Source organism: Ambystoma mexicanum, chromosome 6q (genome assembly GCF_040938575.1).
Source record: "Ambystoma mexicanum isolate Mex_15411 chromosome 6q, UKY_AmexF1_1, whole genome shotgun sequence".
Lineage (NCBI taxonomy): Eukaryota > Metazoa > Chordata > Amphibia > Caudata > Ambystomatidae > Ambystoma > Ambystoma mexicanum.
In genome coordinates, this window is record NC_090937.1 from 346,281,206 (window position 1) to 346,300,453 (window position 19,248).

Genomic DNA, 19,248 nt, shown 5'->3' on the forward strand with positions numbered 1-19,248 from the left:
TCTGGATAGTTTGTTTTGTTACCGGAAGGCCCGGTTTACATCCAGTGTATCCCACGAAAAGTTGATCACACTGGCAAATCTTTGCAAATCTAGAGATGTAAAAACTAAGAGCTCTCCTGGGATCTAGTCTATGAAGTCTCCTCTTCCTTGCTTGTATGAGGGGGAGGATAAAACATAGGCAAAGTTATCTTTTGTGACAGATGAAAATCCAAAACAATTTTTGGCAGAAAAGAAGGTTTAACCCTAAGAACTACTTTGTCCTTATAAAAGATGGTGTGAGGAGGTCCGCTCGAAAGCGCCTGCAACTCACTTACCCTGCGGGCGGATGTCAATGCTACAAGAAGTATTGTTTTTAACGTAAGGAGCCTTAGTGGGCAAGAATGTAAAGGCTCAAATGGAATACATGTGTGAAATTGTAAAACTAGATTTAGATCCCACACCGGAACCTTGAAAGGTACTGTGGGAAAGACATTATTTTAACCTTTCAGGAATTGAATTATCAAGGGTATTTTAAAGTAAGATTCTTCTTCAGAAGAGCGCTTAAAGATGCATAGCGCTGCTAAATATCCCTTTATTGTCCCAACCTGGAGCCCCAGATTGGCCAAATGTAACAGAAAAGATAACATTGTGGGGATATTACACTGAAAAGGGTCCACATTCTTTTCTCTGCACCAGCTACTGGACTTGTTCCAACGACACTGATACAGAGACTTAGTTGCTGGCCTTCTGGCCGAAAGCAAAATCTCCATCATGTCATCCGGAAGGTCCCAATCCTTGTATCTCAGCCTTTCAGAAGCCATGCGTGAAGGTTGAGTGTGTTGACCTCCGGATGGAGAACATGACCTTCCCGTCGCGAGAGAAGATCCTATCTTCTTGGAAGATGTATTGGAGGGCAGATGGACATGTCGAGAAGATCCGGGTACCACATTCTCCTGGCCCAATCTGGAGCAATTAGGATCATGGTTTTCCCGAACTTTCTCAACCGCCTGATTACTTGAGGGATCACAGGGATTGGAGGAAACGCGTACAGTAGTTGGAACTCCCATTCCACCACAAACGCGTCCCCTAGAGCTCCTCTCGGGGGAAATTCCCTTGAGCATTACAGTTTGCACTTCCGGTTGACCCCGGTCGCGAACAGATCTACTTGAGGGGTTCCCCAAAGGGCGAAGATCTCTTGAATGACTTCCTGAGCTATCTCCCACTCGTGAGAGTCTGTGCTCTGCCTGGTCAGAGCATCCGCTGTTGTGTTTTGTTCTCCGGCTAGATGAATTGCCGACAGAGATCCCTTCTCGTATTGCCCAGAACCAGAGTTGCATCGCCTCCCTGCACAACAGTAGTGACCCTATTCCTCCTCTCTTGTTGAGGTAGTACATGGCCACTGCATTGTCCGTCATTATCAGAACATTCTTTCCCCATACAGAGGGCAGAAAGGCCTTCAGCGCTAATCTGATTAGCCTCAACTCCAGAAGATTGATATGTAGTTTGGACTCCGATGGAGACCAACATCGCTGATTGTCAGGTCGTTGATGTGGGCTCCCCACCCCGCGAGTGAGGCGTCCGTCACTACTGTTATCTCCGGCCATGGTTGCTGAGGATATGATGTCTGCAAGCCCACCATTGTAGATCCTGTGCTACTTGGGCTGGGACCTGCAGTAGATCTGACATTTCCCCTGAGAACTGGGCCCATTGAGTTCTGAGAGCCCATTGAAGAGATCTCAGTCTCAATCTGGCTTCTGGCACCAGGAAAATGCAGGATGCCATCAGACCGAGCAACCTGAGAAAATCGAAGGCCGGAAGATTCTGGGCATTCTGAAACTTTGTCACCATCTGCTGAATGTGGTGAGCTCTCTCTTCGGGAGGCAAGGCTTTGCCCCAACAGGTATCCAGGACTGCTCCTATAAATTGGAGCTTCTGTGATGGTATCATGTTTGATTTTTTTTAATTCAGAGAAAAACCTAGTTTGTGAAGGAAGTGACAAGTCTTGGATAGGTGATCCAGGGCTTGTGCTGGAGAACGTGCTCTGATCATCCAATCGTCCCTGGTAGACATGAATCCCCCCTCTTCTGAGACTCGCTATCACCACCGCCATCAACTTGGTGAAAACTCTTGGGGCAGAGGTCAACCCGAATGGCAGAACTCGAAACTGATAGTGAGAATTGCCAATCGCGAACCTCAGTTACTTTCTGTGCTTGAGATGGATTGGCACATGAAAGTAAGCATCCTGAAGGTCCAATGATACCAACCAGTCCTGTAGTTGGAGAGCCTGAAAGATCTGAGAAAGTGTGACCATCTTGAATGTGTCCTTCCTTAGGAACTTGTTCAAGTTTCTCAAATCCAAGATGGGTCTCAGTCCTCTGTCTTTCTTTGGAATAAGGAAGTATGGGGAATACCAACCCTTGTTCCTCTCCGCTACAGGTACATGTTCTATTGCACCTTTCTGTAGCAGGGTTAAAACTTCCTGCAACAGGAGCGGATCCGGATGCTTGGCAGAGTTGTATTCCGGAGATGATTCTGAGGTTTCTTTAGAAAAGGAAGGCAATAACCTTGGGATACTGTTTCCAGTGCCCAAGCATCTGAAGTAATGCCCCGCCATTCTTTCAGATGCTGTGAGATCGTGCCTCCCACCGGGGTCTTGTGAGTCAAAACCTCAGAGTGGTTTTGCGGCAGCTGCAGCAGCGGCTGATGGTACAGATGCTGTTGCTGGGGCTGATCTAGCACCTTTTCCTCTTCTGAGGAAATTTTCTTTGACCTCTTTGATTGACCTGCCCTCTTCCTTTTCCAATTGAGGAATAATGGTGAAAAGGACAACCCCTCCAGGAAGATGAACCTGTGTAGGGGCGTTGCTGAGGTTGTCTTATAGCGGCACTTAGAGATATTGCTGCTGCTTTGGAGGTCTGTAGCTTCTCCAAACTTTCATCTGCCTTGCTACAGAACAACCTCGAGCCATCAAAGGGCATATTAAAAAGGCTGGATTTCACATCAGGAGCAAACCTAGATTTTCTTAGCCACGCAAATCTGCGTAGCACTGTGCTAGTCGCCATAGACCTGCCGATACTGTCAGCTGTGTCCAGTCCTGATTGAAGGCATTCTCCCGAAGCCTCCTTTCCATCCCTTATAATAGCTAGAAAGCCATCACGTTCTTCGCCTTCTGGGATGTGTTCAGCTGTCGCTGACATACAGTCCCACAGGGTATAAGAGAACCTTGCTAAAGTACAGGTTACATTAGTAGACTTCAAAGCCATACAACCCGATGTAAAGATTTTCCTGGACCATGCATCCACTCTTTTATCGTCCCTATCTGGAGCGATTGTAGGGTATGCAGCATTTTTTGTGGAAGTAGCTGCCTGTACTACTAAGCTTTCCGGAGATGGATGTTTACCGAGGTATTCCGGATCAGATGTACAAGGTCTATACTTTGCCACAAACTTTCTATTCACAGCCCCTATGGCTTCAGGATGTTCTCATGCAGAACTAACCCTTCTTTGTAATGCAATGTGAAAGGGTAAAATGGGGTCTTGTTGGGGTGTTCCAGATAATATATCTGTCATGTCATCATCATGATTGACTGGTGAACTCCTACCCCACCCCATAAACTCTGTAACTCTGCCCATGAGTCTTCTATAACTCGTATCCACTTGTTCTGATGGGTATGGTTTGTCAAATTCATACTCTGGAGAAGTATCCAGGCCACTTGCTGTTTGCAAACATTCTTGCAAATCTTTAATTCTTGAATGAGGATCAATTAATTCCTCTGGGACAGATCTTGTACCATATCTAACACCAGCAGAGGTTACTTCCTCTTGTTCTGATGAATCTCCCTCATATATGGATGACATGGTCCTGAAAAACTCATGTCAACTCTCAGGTTGAAAAACCTTTTCAGGCATTACAGGTCTTTCCTTCAATAGTGGTTTGGGGGTCGACGAAAGCGTTGATGGCGCCGAAGTCTTAATCACCGAAGATGTCGAAGAGGATGAAGGAGATCGATGCCGTCTTTTCTTCGCCTTCTTAGAAGACAAAAAAGATTTCCTCGATCTACTTCTCGAATGTCTTTTACGATGAGATTTCGAAGACTCGTCCGAGTCTTTCTTTTTTAAAGTAGGCTTCGATAAACCCTCCCCCATCGCCAGTTTACCTCTACGCTATTTTAGGGCTTTGTGGGTCATCGACTGGCACAAACCACAGTCTTCCGTTCGGTGGTCGGGACCGAGGCACCATAGACAGTTCTTATGTGGATCCATCAAAGACATTTTCTTTCCACATGTTAGGCATTTTTTAAAGCCTGTCTTGGGCGTGGAAGGGTTTGAAGACGATGACATCACTTTTTGTCACGAAATACTGAAGCGCCGTTTTATTCGATCCGAAGCGAAGCTAACGGAAAAACAGAACTGAGGCCAACGGGCGCGCTTGAGGCTCTTATACGAGGGATGACGTCGATACTCGACGGATGCCGCCGAGGGACATCGACGCCGCGACCTCGAGTGGAGCGCCCTCTGCTGGAGAAAGAGAAAAAAAATTCCAAGGCGAAACCTAAAGGTGAGGATATATCTAAGATGAGGAATAAGTGGGAGGACACAATCCATTCGAAATATATTTTTCACCACAGATAGTGGGATAGCATCAGTGGGAGAAACCGACTTAATACCTGCAGCTGTTAAGGTCAGATCAGCCGCAGTAAACAGGGGAAAGGAATCCCAACAGGCAGCAGGAGATGGTATAGTCACAGTGGCCGGAAAATGTGCCCTGAGACCAGACTTGACATCAAGAGGATCATGATGCAACATGATGTGCTCATGGATATTCTCAATCTTATGCATAAAGAACTTGTCCAAGGAGTCACAGTGCTCTCAGGAAGAATGCATGGAGTTGTCAGAAGTGTCCATAACTGAGAGGGAGTGGACTACCGGAAATAGCTACTTAGGCTGAGAGATGGAGTTTTCAATTTTAGCAGAGAAGTTGTGTTGCTTAGCCAGATTAATGGCTAACGAGGTCCGGTTCTCCACCCTATAAGAGGAACGCCTTTTGCGTTCTGCTTTCCTACGTTTAAGGTGGGGGAACTTCAGATCCTCATTGAACCAGGGCTCAGACGGCCACCTACGGACCAAAATCTCAGCCAATGGAGCAAGCAAATAAGCAGTAATGGAAAACATTTCTGATAAAGTACCAAAGTCAACAGAAATAGCTGTACTACAGCCCGCAACAATGCCCGAAGCCAACATTGAGATGTTGACCACACGCCAGTTGCGCCTCCTAATCCTTTGTTTAACAGGAGCTGGGAGGGGGTCCTAACAGTCAACAACAAATGGTATAACAAAGTGGTCAGACCATGTAACCTGAAAAGGGGAAGATGCCATTAGAAAATCGTGCTTTGCAAATACCATGTCCAACTGATTACCCAACTGGGGGAAAGGGAAGGTTCCAGTGGTGAAAGAGTGATAGCAGAAGTCAACCAAGGCTGGAGTGAGTGTGTCAATGTGGTCCTTGATGGTTTTTGAAGAACAGGGAAGAACCTGTTTTGACAAGACTTTCATAGATCGGACTTGTCCAAAAACCTCGTATGGGGTAATGCGCGTCAAATATTTGTCTGAAGCTATGGATGACTTGGCTGTTATTTTAGGAGCATTCAATGATTCCTCAGCCTTTTTTGAGGGATCCTCGGCTGAGCAAGCAGATCTGGACTTTGGACGATCCACTGACCGTTTGGCTCCCTCAGCGTGATCAGCACTATGTTTAGCCACTATAGGGGGATGACAATCCGGTTTTATTACCCACTGGTAGAAGACCTAGCCTCTTTCTGGGGAACCTCGATGGAGACCCCGGTACTTTTAGCCCACAATAGGGGAACCTTTGACGGGTCTCAGTACCCAGTTAGACCCAGAGTAAGCCAACTCAGGGCGAGGCCTGGTTATGCTAGAGTCGGGACGACTCCTCTTTGAACCAAATGAGCCCGGAAAGGAGTCACCTGGCAGTTTCTTTTTCCTTTGATGAATTTTCTTAGGTGAACCAGAGGAACACTGTGGAAGACCTCTTCCCAATTGAAGTCTTCTTTCAAATATCCAGACCAAGAGGGAATCGCAATAAAGCACACATTACAATGATGATCCAGGGCTAGAGAATGCAGGCAAAGATTGTGTGAGGGTCTGATGTCGTGTATGGATGTCCACAGGAAACACACGACATGCAACCCTTAGACTCTGATATAGGTGGAGGAAAATAAAACAACCCTGGAACTGAGGCAGGAAGTGAAATTGAAGGACAACAAGCAGAATGAAAAAGAAGCCCCCATGGATACTATGCGTGTCCAATCCTGACCGCCAGAGAAAAGGACTGAAGGGCGATGAGCTAGGCGGGGCTAGAGCTGTACACATGCTGGCCAAACATATAAATAAAAAAGGACAATATTTTTGGGATGCTACCAAAAAGTGCTCCAGTCCCATCCCAATGGACAGAATATAGGGGACGGGATGTATGAGTATAATAAAGTTACTCAACGTAGTGACTACCTTACTTCTGGTCCATAGTCCCCTTTCCTCCATACTAGTGGGACATTCCATCCTTCGGGACGGGACCGGAGCACTTTTGTAAAAAGCATCAAAAATGTTGCATTTTTGTCCTTTTATTTTTACGCGGGGTACCGCACGTGGCCGTAACCCTGCCCTCCTGTGCTCTGCCCCGCGCATCGCCCTTCAGCCCTTCTATCGCCATGTCTGAGACCATTTAAGCAATAATAGAGGATACTTTTTAGAGGGGACAGCGGGCGGGCATATGGAGGAAAGGGGACTATGGACTAGGATAAGGTAGTCACTACGGTGAGTAACTTTATTATACTCTTTAGATCCCTTCCCATTTCCTCCATACTTGTGGGAGATTCCCAAGCACGCACCACAGCAAGTTCGGGTGGATGGAAAAAAAACCCTTACTGAAATAAATTCTTAAGGACAGCCTGGCCAAAATGGGCATCAGCCCTGTAGCTCAGGTCCAAGCAGTAATGCTTACAAAAAGCTGATGGGGAAGCCCACATTTTCCCAAGGAACATACTTTTGGATGGCAACAGCCCACATAGCCGCCTTGGCAATGGTTTTCCAAGGAACATACTTTTGGAAGGCAACAGCAGCCGCTTTGCCACGTACAAGATGTGCATGGATGCCTTTTGGAGTTGAATGCCATTCATGGTATAGGCTTCAGAAATGCAGGAGGCAATCCATCGAGAGATAGTTGCCTTGGAGGCCGGTTTCCCTTTCGGGTCCCCGAATGTGACAAAGAGTTGTGAGGAGCCCCTGGGTTCACTTGTTCTGTTGAGATAAAACTTAAAAACTCGCCTGACATCCAGGTTGTGTAACACTCACTCGGCATCCGATGCCGGTTCGGGAAAAAAGACAGGTAAGGAGATTGATTGGTTCAAATGAAAATCGGTAACCATTTAAGGCAGGAAGGATGAGTGCGAAGAAAAAACTTATCCTTATGGAAGGTGAGGAACGGATGTTCCACAAAAAGAGCCTGGAGCTCGCTTACTCGCCTTGCCGATGTTACTGCGATCAGAAAGGCGACTTTCCACGAAAGCTATTCGAGATCGGTAGTGGCCATAGGTTCAAATGGTTTATGGCACAACGCAGTGAGTACCACATTCAAATCCCACTTGTGGTGAGGAGTACGCACCGGCGAGAAAAGATGCAGAAGACCCGGTCATTAAAAGGCATTTTACGGATCAGTCAAAGAAAAAGAACAGCCGATTCCTGATAGAAGACAAGATGGCACCTGTGGCCTCTTGCTTTCTTTTGCCTGTCACCTTGTTTTCCCAAAGTCCTGGGAAGCTCTGACTCTGTCCCTTCTCTCTGACTGGCTGTTGGGTGGAGGTTCTGTATATGGTATTGTGGGGAAGTCCAGGCCAGACTGGCTGGAGCCTTCCCAGTGACTGTATGTTGTGGGTACACCCTTTGGGTGGGACCTGGGTGAATGGAGTGTGTGGTGTGTGACCAATATACACTTCTTGTTATGGGTGTCTGGTTTCTGGTATGTGACACAAAGACTGAGACAGGCCTGCCCAAAACTGGGATGAATGCAGTGTGGAGTGCTGAATGGCAGAGTGCTTGCCCCAATATACATTCATTGTTGTGAGTGTCTGGAGGGAGGAGAATGGCCTGAATGCACTGTGAGCCTGATTGGCTGCCTGCCTGGCTGCCTGCCTGCATGAATACCCTTCTGGATGATTGGTTGCCTGAGTGTGACCCAGCAGAGTGAATGAGAGACCAAACAGTATATCTGGGGACCTCTCATTGATGGAAATCGTTCAGAAGCTGAAGCTGATACTTGATGCTTAACCTTGAAGCCCACTGGAAGAAGAAGAATTGCTGCTGCTGTCCTTCGCTAATCTGAAAGCTGCTGTGCCTTCAAGGAGCTGATCCAAGAGAGGACCTGGCTAGGAGACCGCTTCCTGAGCCACGAGGGACCATCATGCACCATCTGATCTTTGCCAAAGCTCCCCGGACGTCAGACCCTCGAAAGGCTGTCGACCGGAGATTGGGACCGCCGCGGAATACGAAGTGAAGCGCCTACAACGATGAAGTCCACCACCGTCAACGACAGCCATTGCCGACCGGGGCCGCAGTGCTCCATTGCCTAAGACATTTGATCCAAGGACTCCCTTGATCATCACTGTCGACCGATTTCGCCCTGCCAGAGAAAGTCAAGGTCGTCGACGACTGAGGAGAATCAGCTGGTGGGTTTCCCGCCACCCGAAGACCTCCTAGACGCCAACAAAGACCTGGAAGCCAGCGTGGTTGAGTCCCGTTTGCTGACGCCGACAACCTGATGCAATTGCTGGGCCAAAGTTCTTAATTAACTCTTTGCGGCAACAAACTATCTTCGTTGAGGTGCACCGCATGCTTCATCTTGCAGGATGTTTTTGACCGATCATGAACGAAGACAGCAAGGACCGAAGCTGCTGCCTCAACGACTGTGTTCACCTTTTCTTCACAGAATCTTGACCCGTGGCTCCTGCCTTAAAGGGAGTGCACTCAAGAAGGGCCCGTCGACGACTCGTCAAAGAACTCTACGAAACCAGGTACATTGGGGTCATAGAACCTTAAGAAGGAATCAAGACTATATTAAGCATGACTGGGCTTGACAATACACTTTATTTACAGGTTGCCCAGGTAGGGGGATCCTCACACCGAACTGTCTCTAGGCAGTGGGATAGGCTGTTTTGCCATTGCTTGATTTAACTTGCTTTCTTTCTGTGGTCTATCGTTGATTCATCTCATGATCTGATTCGTATGCTAGTGCTGTGGACGTAGTTCAAGGGGATCGATAGTAAGAGTGGTACCACGTAGATCTGTATATATTTGCCATCATAGTATTGCCAGAGTACAAAGTGTGTTATTGTGATTGTGTATATAACTCTGAACCTTATTTATATAAAGAACTGTGTTTTCACTAATATAGTGTGTCGACATTCCTTTGTGGGTGCTTGGGGACTACACTATAGTTAAGAACCAGCCTGCATCACCTCCTGAGAGCTAAGGCTTGATTGCTTGCCACGTTTTACCAATTAAAGAATCTTGGCTGGGGTGCTCTGTGCTTCGACTCTGCCATATACAGAGCAGGAGTACAGATACCCCCTCCAGTCTTTACAGTTCCACATCTGGTGATAGCACTGGTGAAGCAGGTTGGGGATCAACAGCAATCTGATCGGAGGAAGAATTGACAGATGCTGAAGTTCAAAAACCAGAATCTGACTGGCCACCAAGCTATGAGGAGGAGAGTGTAATTCGATGCATTCCTGAGCTTGCAGAGTGACCTTTGAATCAGAGGCAGAGGAAGAAAGGCATTAGCCTTCATATTGTGCCATGGAATCTCAAGAGCGTCTCCCAGGGAGGACACCCAAAGACCGTCTCTGGATGCAAACAGAAGAAGTTTCCTGTTTGTAAAGGTCGCAAAGAAGTCCACTCCTGTAGTGCCCTATTGGTGGAGAGAACATCTGTCTTCAATTCCGACGTGTAGCCGGCTGCCGACTGGCAGCTGAGTGAGTCTGCAGTTACATTGAAGTAACCCGGAATGTGTACAGCCAGGAGCCAAATATCGTGCTGGATGGCCCATTCCCAAATCTGTATGGCTAGGTCCCCAAGGAGGGGTGACTTGGTGCCCCCCTGCTTGTTGATGTAAAACATTGCCAAAGAATTGTCCATACTAATACGGACCACCTTGTTCCTGATGGATGGTTGAAAAGCTTTGAGCGCTAGAAAAACAGCCTAGAGTTCCAGATGATAATTGATATGAAACTGCCTGTCATGAGGTGTCCAAACGTCGATTACTTCGAGGTGACACAGCGTCACGCCCCACCCCAGAAGGGAGGAGTCCGTGGTAACCGTCACTTGTGGGCAGGGCTCCTTGAAGGAGGCCCCCACAGAAAGGTTGTCGGTCAAAGACCACCATTGTAGATCCGCCATCATAGAGGACGGAACTGGGATTATCTTGGAATTCGGGTCCGATGCCTGAGACCAAGAGCTCTGAAGAGCCATCTGGGTACACCTCATCTTCAGACGTGCAAGAGGAAATGCCAGCACGAAAGAAGCCATGAGGCCCAGAAGTCTCGGGGGCCACCACGCTGTCATGTGCGTAGACTGGAGGAAGCGGACCCGTGGCTGATAGGTCCGCAATCCTGTCCGTTGTTAGGACCACCTTGGTACTGACCTTATTCCAACGGAAACCCAGGAAAATGCGGTCTTGAGAGACCGTCATAGAAGATTTCCGCCAGTTCACCGACAGCCCAAGGTGGAACAGGAGCTGGAGGAGAGACTGGAGATTGCTCAATGCTGCCTGTGGGCAAGGACTGCGCAGAAGCCAGTTGTCCAAATATGGATATACATGAAAGCCCTGTAGCCGGAGGAAAGCTGCAATGACCGACATCTTCGTGAAGACACGCGGCGCTGAGCTGAGACTAAAAGGGAGCACACAGAACTGGAAGTGTTCCCTCCCAGGGAGAACCGCAGATATTTTCGATGCGATCTCCATATCAGGATATGCATGTAAGCGTCCTGAAGGTCCACAACACTGAGCCAGTCGTCCTTTTTTTCAAAGAGAGGATTTTATTTGGCAAGGCGTGATCATCTTGAATTATTCACTGGGAAAGATTGAGGATAGTGTGCAGGCCAGCCCTGTTGGGTTTGGGCACTGTCCTGCCCAAATTAAAAAGGAAAATATGGGACAATTTCAGCGTGAGTGCCCCATGGCCCTTTCTGGACCACTTGGCAGAGTAAAGCCAGTCCCTTCTCAGGACAGTATATGAGAAGTCACAGTACAAAGGATACAAGAGAGATTAAAATTGTATGTGTAGTAATAAAACAAGAGCAGACATGGGCAAAGTACAATCTAAGCAGGTGGAGACATCAAAGGGCACACCTGCTAATTTTATGTACGCCAACTACAATCGAACAACATGAGCGTTTATAAAACATTGGCATCTCCTGAGGCAACATAATCAGCATACTGAGTTTCTATTAGGGGTACTTTTAATTTGGAAAAATTGGCGGCTTTGGGAAGCGCTTTGGAGGCACAGAAGGGAAAAGTGAGTTTGCAACAGTGGGGGGCATATGCCACATGGCAAGTGGAAAAACCACAAAAAAGAAGGTCCTGTGCGTGCAATTGACTCAATCAAAAGGCAAACCGCAATATATGAAAATGTGTTACGAAAACAAAACGTGTGCAATGAATGTAAAAGGATATAAACATGTAGAATGCATATATCCAATTACACAAAAAAGACATCATCCAGTCAAATTCAAATGTTAAACACAACCCTACCTACCTAAACATAACCCATGTGTCAATCACACCGATCCAACAGCATACATGAATTAAAGAAAACAAGGAATTCACTTGGATAACAAAATATAATGAACAAAAATGACAGTGTCGAGTCCTGTTTTGTATAAGTTTCAAAGCCTAATGAAGCCACAACTATACAAGCCTGTGGTGAAAGAAACTCTTGACCCATCGGGCAAAAACTGTCAAAAAACAAAGATTGCACAGCACAATAGTTAATCATTTCCTTGGCCAACTCGAATTTTGGCGAGGTGTCGTCATTCACGTAAACACTGCCTTCAACAGGGACATACACAACATTTTCAGGTAGGGAAAATTTGGTCGAAAATAACCAAGGTTCAGACAGACAATGTAAGATTTAAACCTCGCATTTGTGATTGTGCAAGCATTTCAGTACCAATTCACCAGTGCTTGCAACTATTTGTTGTGAGAGGCACCCTGTTCCATTTTAAAAATAAAACAAATAAAGGATGAACCAGTGTGGACATCATTCTCATGCCAGCACCACAGTGCACTCCCAAACTTCGCCAGGCCAAAGACAACCACCCATTGAGTATCAATGTGTCTCGACTTCCTGGCCCCATTGATCGTTACTCTGGCACCTCAACAGGTGCCAATACGGACTGCGATAATGCAGGCGGGCACTTGTAAATTAGGCACTTTTTACCCTCCATAACATCAGGGGCAACAGTACCTAGGTTTCTGCTAATAACCATTTTGTCTCCCTCCTATACCCCGTCCATGATGAGGGGAGGTACACAATATGAGTTAGAAAGTGCAATCTTCCAACCACCCCTCAGACAGGTTTCGGGGAGTAGAGTGAGGGGCTGGGGGAAGACCCCCACCTTCTCGCTGTCCATGTTCTCTGCACTTTAGAGGATGTGCATAATTTGGCCAAAGAATGTTCATAATATGCAGAAGGAGCCTCAGTATTTTATCTAAGAAGTTCTTGCTGTAATTCAGTGCTATAATCCTGCCTGGGTTTATGTGAATCAGTTTATGAGAGTGATTATGCCTCCGAAGGCCAGACAGAGAAAAGCATTGCATGCCAACTGGCCTGCGGCTAATCAAGGCACTAGTGATGCCCTAGAAAAAGCTAGGAATAGATTGATTGCCACTATCACACTATGCCACCGAAAAACAGACTGTGGCAAAATAGGAAATTGTAAGCAAAATAAGGGAATATCTCCAGCGGATTATTTAGATCATTTAAGGATAGTGTTCACTCAACATTCAGGCATTACTAAGCCTGGTGAGACAGCACAGCAAGTGATTGCTCCTTCTTTTGTTTCTAGGTTGCAGCCTAAAATACAAGCACAACTTGAAGCTGTTTCATAGGGTGACAAAATAAACCATTATCAGAACTTGTGGCAGGGGGTAATCATTGTTTGGCATGCCAGGAGCAAAAGAAGGAAAACATTGAGAACAAGCCATTTACTCTGCAAAATTTGAAAGGACAGGGTCAAGAACCCACAGGGTAAATGGAAAGGTTCCAGGGAGGTTTTAGAGGATGGGGAAGGGGCAGAGGCGCCCCCAACGCAAAACAACTGGGACAACATGTTTGGTAGATACTGGTGCAAGTAAATCTCCTATTCAATCAGAATGCTTTCCTAATGTGCCGTTATTCTCAGAAACTGTGAAAGTAATATGGATATCCAAAATTCCAATTGCACATCAAGTCACTCAGCCTCGCAGTTACCTTTGTTCCCATTACTGGAACACATGCAATCCTCCTTAGTCCTTCAGCTCCAGATAGTTTACTTGGGTCAGATTTGTTAAGTAAATTAAATTGCAAAATCTGTTTTATGCCTGAAGGAGTATTTTTGAGTATTCCAACTAAGAATACTGAGACTGTTTAGCTGCACTCTTGGTTTTGCCAGACAAGTCGATGCTACTTGAGACAACACATTGGTCGCCTGATTTGCAAGAATTAATCAATGCTGTTCAGAATTCTTTATGGTCCATCCATGATACTGAGGTAACACACGTCCGTAATGCAGGGTCAATGAGAATAAAAAATTACCCTATTCGGAAACTGCCCCAAATTCCACAGTACCCTTTGAAATCAAAAGCAGAGGAGCGAATAGCCTGCGTTATAGAATTCCTCCTAAAACAATGTATTATAAAGCCACAGCCCCTGTAACACTCCAATCTTGCATTTCAAGAAGCCTGGTAGAAATTATTTAGATTTGTACAAGACCTGAGTGAAGGCAGTACATTCTGGTGTTATGATATGATAAGTCATTTATAACCCGCCTGTACACAAGTGTTTCTAGGCGTGACAAGACAAGGGAGGGAGGACAGAGGGAGGACGAGACAAACGATCTTCCTAGGCCTTGTGTTATTCAGATTGTGCACGTGTGGGGGAAGGGAAGTGGGGAGTGCAATCGGGCAGCAAAGCTCTGAGTAAGTGCGTGGCCAAGTGCCAGGGAGAGGGAAGGGGGGAGTGCAATCAGGGCAGCATTACTCTGAGTAAGTGCGGCCAGGGCAGCACGGTTCTGGGTAAGTGTAAGGAGGCAGGGGACTGTAGGGATTACCCGGAGGCAGTGCAGGGGAGACTGATCATGGAGGGGCCTGGTACCCAGTGAGACTCTGATGGTAGCCAAGCAACCAGTCGTTGCAGCAGACAGGTAGGTCAGCAAGGGAGGGAGAGAGAAAGCAGATAAAGCAGAGGAGAAAAGGAAGGTATTTAGCTGCTGCCGGAACTTCAGGTGATCTGGCTACATTTTCAGAGGGCCAGGGAGGCCGTTCCAGAGGGGGGACTCCTGCAGACGAGAGAGATCTATCACTCACTCTCTGCCTGGAGAAGCATCTGACCCTCAGAGAGTTGGAGGTAGCTCAGCGAAGGGCTCAAGAAGGAAGGAATTTTGGAAGAGAGAGTTAGATTTAGTGCAGGCCCCGGCCCCGGCCCCAGAAAGCATTGTGGACGGATGCAGAGGGTTTTGGACTTGATCCTTGCAGCCACTGGGTGCCAGTGGAGAGAATTTAGGGCTGGAGAGATACGGTCCCTACAGACTTCGTGTGGAGCATACGCTTGGAGATGGTCAGCTTTTACAAGAGTCTTCCCAGGTGATGGAGATCAGATGATAATTTGCAGGGCAAGTAGGATCGGTTGAAGGCTTTTTGAGGAGGGGGTGCACATGGGAGTGCTTGAGGAGAGTGGGGAAAGATCCACTGGTGAAAGATTGATTGCAGAAATCAGGCAAGACTATAGCAAGGGTGTAAGCGTGGCCCTTGATGGTTCTGGAGGAGCAGAAAATGTAGTTAGTGAAAAGGTCAAGTTGAAAATACTTCTGTAGTGAATATGATACCAAGCAAAAAGTAGTTAATAAATGCAGCTGAAAAATAGTCCAGAATGTAGTGCTGCTAGGGTAATTGTTAGGGTTAAGGTGTGTTTAGTGGGTTTGTGATTGCATGGGTTAGGCTAAAGGTTAGGGTAAGGAAAGGGGTTAGTGTAAAGGTTAGGGTTGGAGTAAAAATGTTTAGGTGGGGTTAGTCGTTCGGATAGATTAAGTGTCACAGTAATTGTAGGGTATGGGTTGTGGAAAGTCTAGGACTAAGAGTAATGGTTAGGGATAAAGAAAGGGATAGGAAGGTTGGAGAGGGCTGGTGATATTGGTGTAGGATAGCTCTTAGGATAAACCTAGTAGTTAGGATAAAGTAGGCATTAGGGTAAGTGGTATAGTTGCAGTTAGGGTAAGGTTAGTATTATAGGAAGGGTTTGGATTAGGGCAAGGGCTATGTCATTTGTTGTGAGCTGGTGATGGAGTTGGAGTTCGGTTCACTGTTCATTTTCCAATTATTTTTTATTGAGTAATATGCTGTAGCGCGCTGAGGGGTTAGTGTTCTGTAAGAGTTCAGGGTTGAATAAGGGTTGTAATTAGAGTTAGGGGAAGATTTAGGAATGGAGTTAGGGTGATAGTGGAGTATTTATTATAGGTTTGGGTCACAGTTGGGGTTACAGCCTTGTACGTTTGTGTATTTATAAATAGCTTTTACTTTATTACTGACAACATTTTCACACTTTGCATTGATTATACTGAATGACAAAAAATGTTTTTGAGGATTACATTTTTCACAAGGCTACATTTTCCTGGGGACATTTTCACATACAACCCTAGAAATCTGCTGTTACACAGGACTCTGGTACTTCTGGCCTGCACCCATCAACACTTAAGGATTCGCACCTGCTAGTCCCTCTCCTCCCACTGGCCCTTCCTCCTATCCACCTTTGCCTCTAAAACCATACGCTGACATGCCATAAATAAGACTACTTGATGATACATTACATTAAATAACAAATGTCAACACATGGCTACTGAATCAAACACAGATCATTGAGAATAAATGCATCACACTAAAGTATGTTAAATTACAGCTTACCAGGTTGCAGATGCCATAAAGATATTAACATCATTTGAGAGGAATAGAACTGGGGGCTCAGCAAGCATAACAGCAGATAAAATTGCTCCGCCAAAGCAATAAAGCATAGCACTAAACCAGCATGCAAGAGGGCTGCGCCATGCCACTTCCACTGCTCCTGAAACAACAAATTAAAAGGAAGCCAATCAGGAGGAAAGATTAACAAAAAAATAATCTAAGAAAAATTGTATGGATGGGAATGATTCAGACAGTAATGTTTTGTACAAAAATGCACATGCTGATCGGGTAAAGAACTAAAGCAAACAAAAATAACAGATGGGACATGCAAAAAGAAGTGAAAGAAAAAGGTACATCATGTCGGAGTGTCATTTTTCCAACACAAAAGATTCACATAAGCACGTTAAGTATATTCCCATTACTCAATCCACAATACACGAGTAATCTGAAATGTTCTTTCAAAGATATTGATCTGTTAAAAGTGTTAGAAAATGCTATATATGCATTGGAATCATGTAACCAGGTATTCCACTATTCGTCAGCTATTGTCATCAGTGGCATCTTCTGTCTGGTCTGCTGAGATACAATCAGGTAACACCATCAAATGACTAGTTGTTAACATTTCAAAGCTGTGGGATGAACTTCTTAAGCGTGTACACCATTATTTGGCAAGTGAAGTATTTCCATCTAATTCCCAGCTACTAAAACCAGCGCCAGGTTCCACTATCCCAGTTAACATAGTAGGGCCAGAAGAGCAAATGACTTACCCCTAGTAATGTTCTCTCAACTGGATGTTCCTCCCATGTATTCCTCATCTTTTGATAATCTTCTTACAGAATCAGCTACTTCAGGAAATATTTCTTGGTAGAGGGCGCTCTGCGCGACGTCACCAGCAGTACATATAGCACGCACGGCACCCGTTACCTCAATTCTACTGCCCCCCACGCCCCCCCCGCTCCCCCACCCAGGTTTCAGAACACAGGAATTTGCGAGGTCAAAAGACCAGGCACTTCAGAGAGGAAGGTGTAATACACAGAAATTCTACTGAAAGGTTGGATGGAAAGCGCGATGAGGAATATGTGGGAGGACCATCCAGTCGAAAGAAGATTGCCAGGGGTAAGTAACTTGTTCTTCAAATGGATTGGGTCCTCCCACGTATTCCTCATGTTTTGATACACTCCCAAAGCAGTATTATGTTGGAGGTGGGAGTATGTCATTAATGCTGAAGCACAGCATTCCCAAATCCTGCTTCCTGTCCTGATGCAGAGTTCAGGCAGAAATATTTTGTGAAAGTATGTAAATAGGACCACATGGCTGCCGCACAAATATCATGTACTGGCACCCCTCTCTGCAAAGCTGATGAAGTGGCCACACCCATTGTAGAATGCGCTTGCAAGCCTACAGGAATGTCCTTTCCTGCTAAGTTATAGCATTCAGTTATGCAAAGAATGATCCTGCAGGATAAAGTTTGTTTAGACACTGCCAGTCCTAATTTGTGTCCGGTATAATCAATAAACAACTGGTTGTCTTGCCTAAGATTTGCCAGTCGAGAGATGAAAAAATTCAAAGCCCTTTTAGGGTCAAGACGATGAAGCCTTTCCTCCTATTTACCAGAAAGAGATGGAGGATAAAAAGTAGGTAGGACTATTTTCTGAGAAAGGTGAAATTCCGATACTTTGGGAGAAAGGTGGGATGGACCCAACCACCTTTTCGGCAATACACCCCTACCCGACTACCCTTCTGTCTTTATGGGATATTGCCACCACAGTCCCATCCTACCCCAGTACTTCCCTTTAAGAAAAGGCAGGAGAAAACCCATTTATCCACAACAACCCATCTGTTCTCCCCTTTCTGACAATAACCTTCCCTCCTCTTCGGTGGAACACTACAAACCCCATAATCCCTGTTTTCTTGTTGACAAACCTTTTAATAATTATTCAGCCGATTTTCTACCACAATCTGCAACTCACTACATTTCCCAGAATCCCCTTCATTCACTCTGTCCTTCAAATGCTGCGAAGAAGAGGAAGTAACAAGGAGGAATAAGGATTACCCATAGGAATCCCTGAGCCATTGACTCCTATGGATGACTGCCATGTTGTCCCGCTAACGAGGGCAGGCAGGGTCAGGCATTCCCTTCTAACCATGCACACCTGAACCAAATCACCACTCCCAGGAAGTAAAAAAAGCCCGGGAAGGAAAGCACACTTGGAGCGGACTGGGGATGCTTTAAGAGGAAGGAAGCCAGAGCAAGACCAGAAGAGCTGCAAAGACCCTGGGAGATATGGAGGAGGAGAAAACCGTCCTAACACTGGCCTTGTGAGTCCAGATAAGACGGCACAGTGCAGATGGAGCTGTACCTCCAGAAGGCAAGTCCAGCTGGCGTGGCCTGGCAGTAACCCACAGCAAGACTCCTCACCTGGGCCAATCAGGCGAACCCAGGTCTCTGAGGGTCAGCAGAAAAGGCCCTAACCTCGGAACATTATCCCCTTCTAGTTCCTGAAGCTTCCAATGCCAAATGCTGTTTGGGGAACTGGGAAGTGTGAGCAGAATCCTGACAGTGCATTCTGGGACTAGAAGTCCCAAAATCCTTTTTGAAGATTGAGAACCTTGTGAGAGGGGTCTGAGCCCGGCAGAGGGAGACCCTTTGTGAACAATAAGAGGAGTCCAAGCCCAGCAGAGGGAGACCCTTGGGAACTTTTTGAATGAACCAGGCACCAGAGATAGAGTGGTTCAGTGCCACATGGGCGCTCACTCAAAGGTCTCTGGCTGGTGCCCCCCCTCCCCTTCACCCGAACCAGGAGAAAGAACAAATACCAAGAGGCCTTAGGGGAGGCCGGTGTGAGGTGTCATAGTGGTCATATGAGGGTCAAACCAAACCCCCCTGTACAATCGAAAATCTTTGACACGGTATGGAGGCAGACCTGAACCCGACTGAGGGATGCCTGCACATTATTGTGAACCCTAACACACCCCAGAACCCTTTGTGAATGCAACTGTGTGAGGCCTGACTGGGGGCTTGAGAGAAAGCCTGACTGGGGGCTTGAG

General features: G+C 46.4%; 1 protein-coding gene across 4 annotated transcripts in view; it reads right to left on the bottom strand.

The window, feature by feature from the left end:
• The window catches only part of TMEM38B (transmembrane protein 38B), a 746,713-nt gene that overhangs the window by 465,068 nt on the left and 262,397 nt on the right, over positions 1-19,248 (bottom strand). For all 4 annotated transcript variants that reach the window (XM_069630825.1, XM_069630828.1, XM_069630826.1 and 1 more), the window contains one exon: positions 16,204-16,360. In XM_069630825.1, coding sequence (XP_069486926.1) covers positions 16,204-16,360 — 157 coding nt within the window. The remainder of the gene's footprint in view (positions 1-16,203; positions 16,361-19,248) is intronic.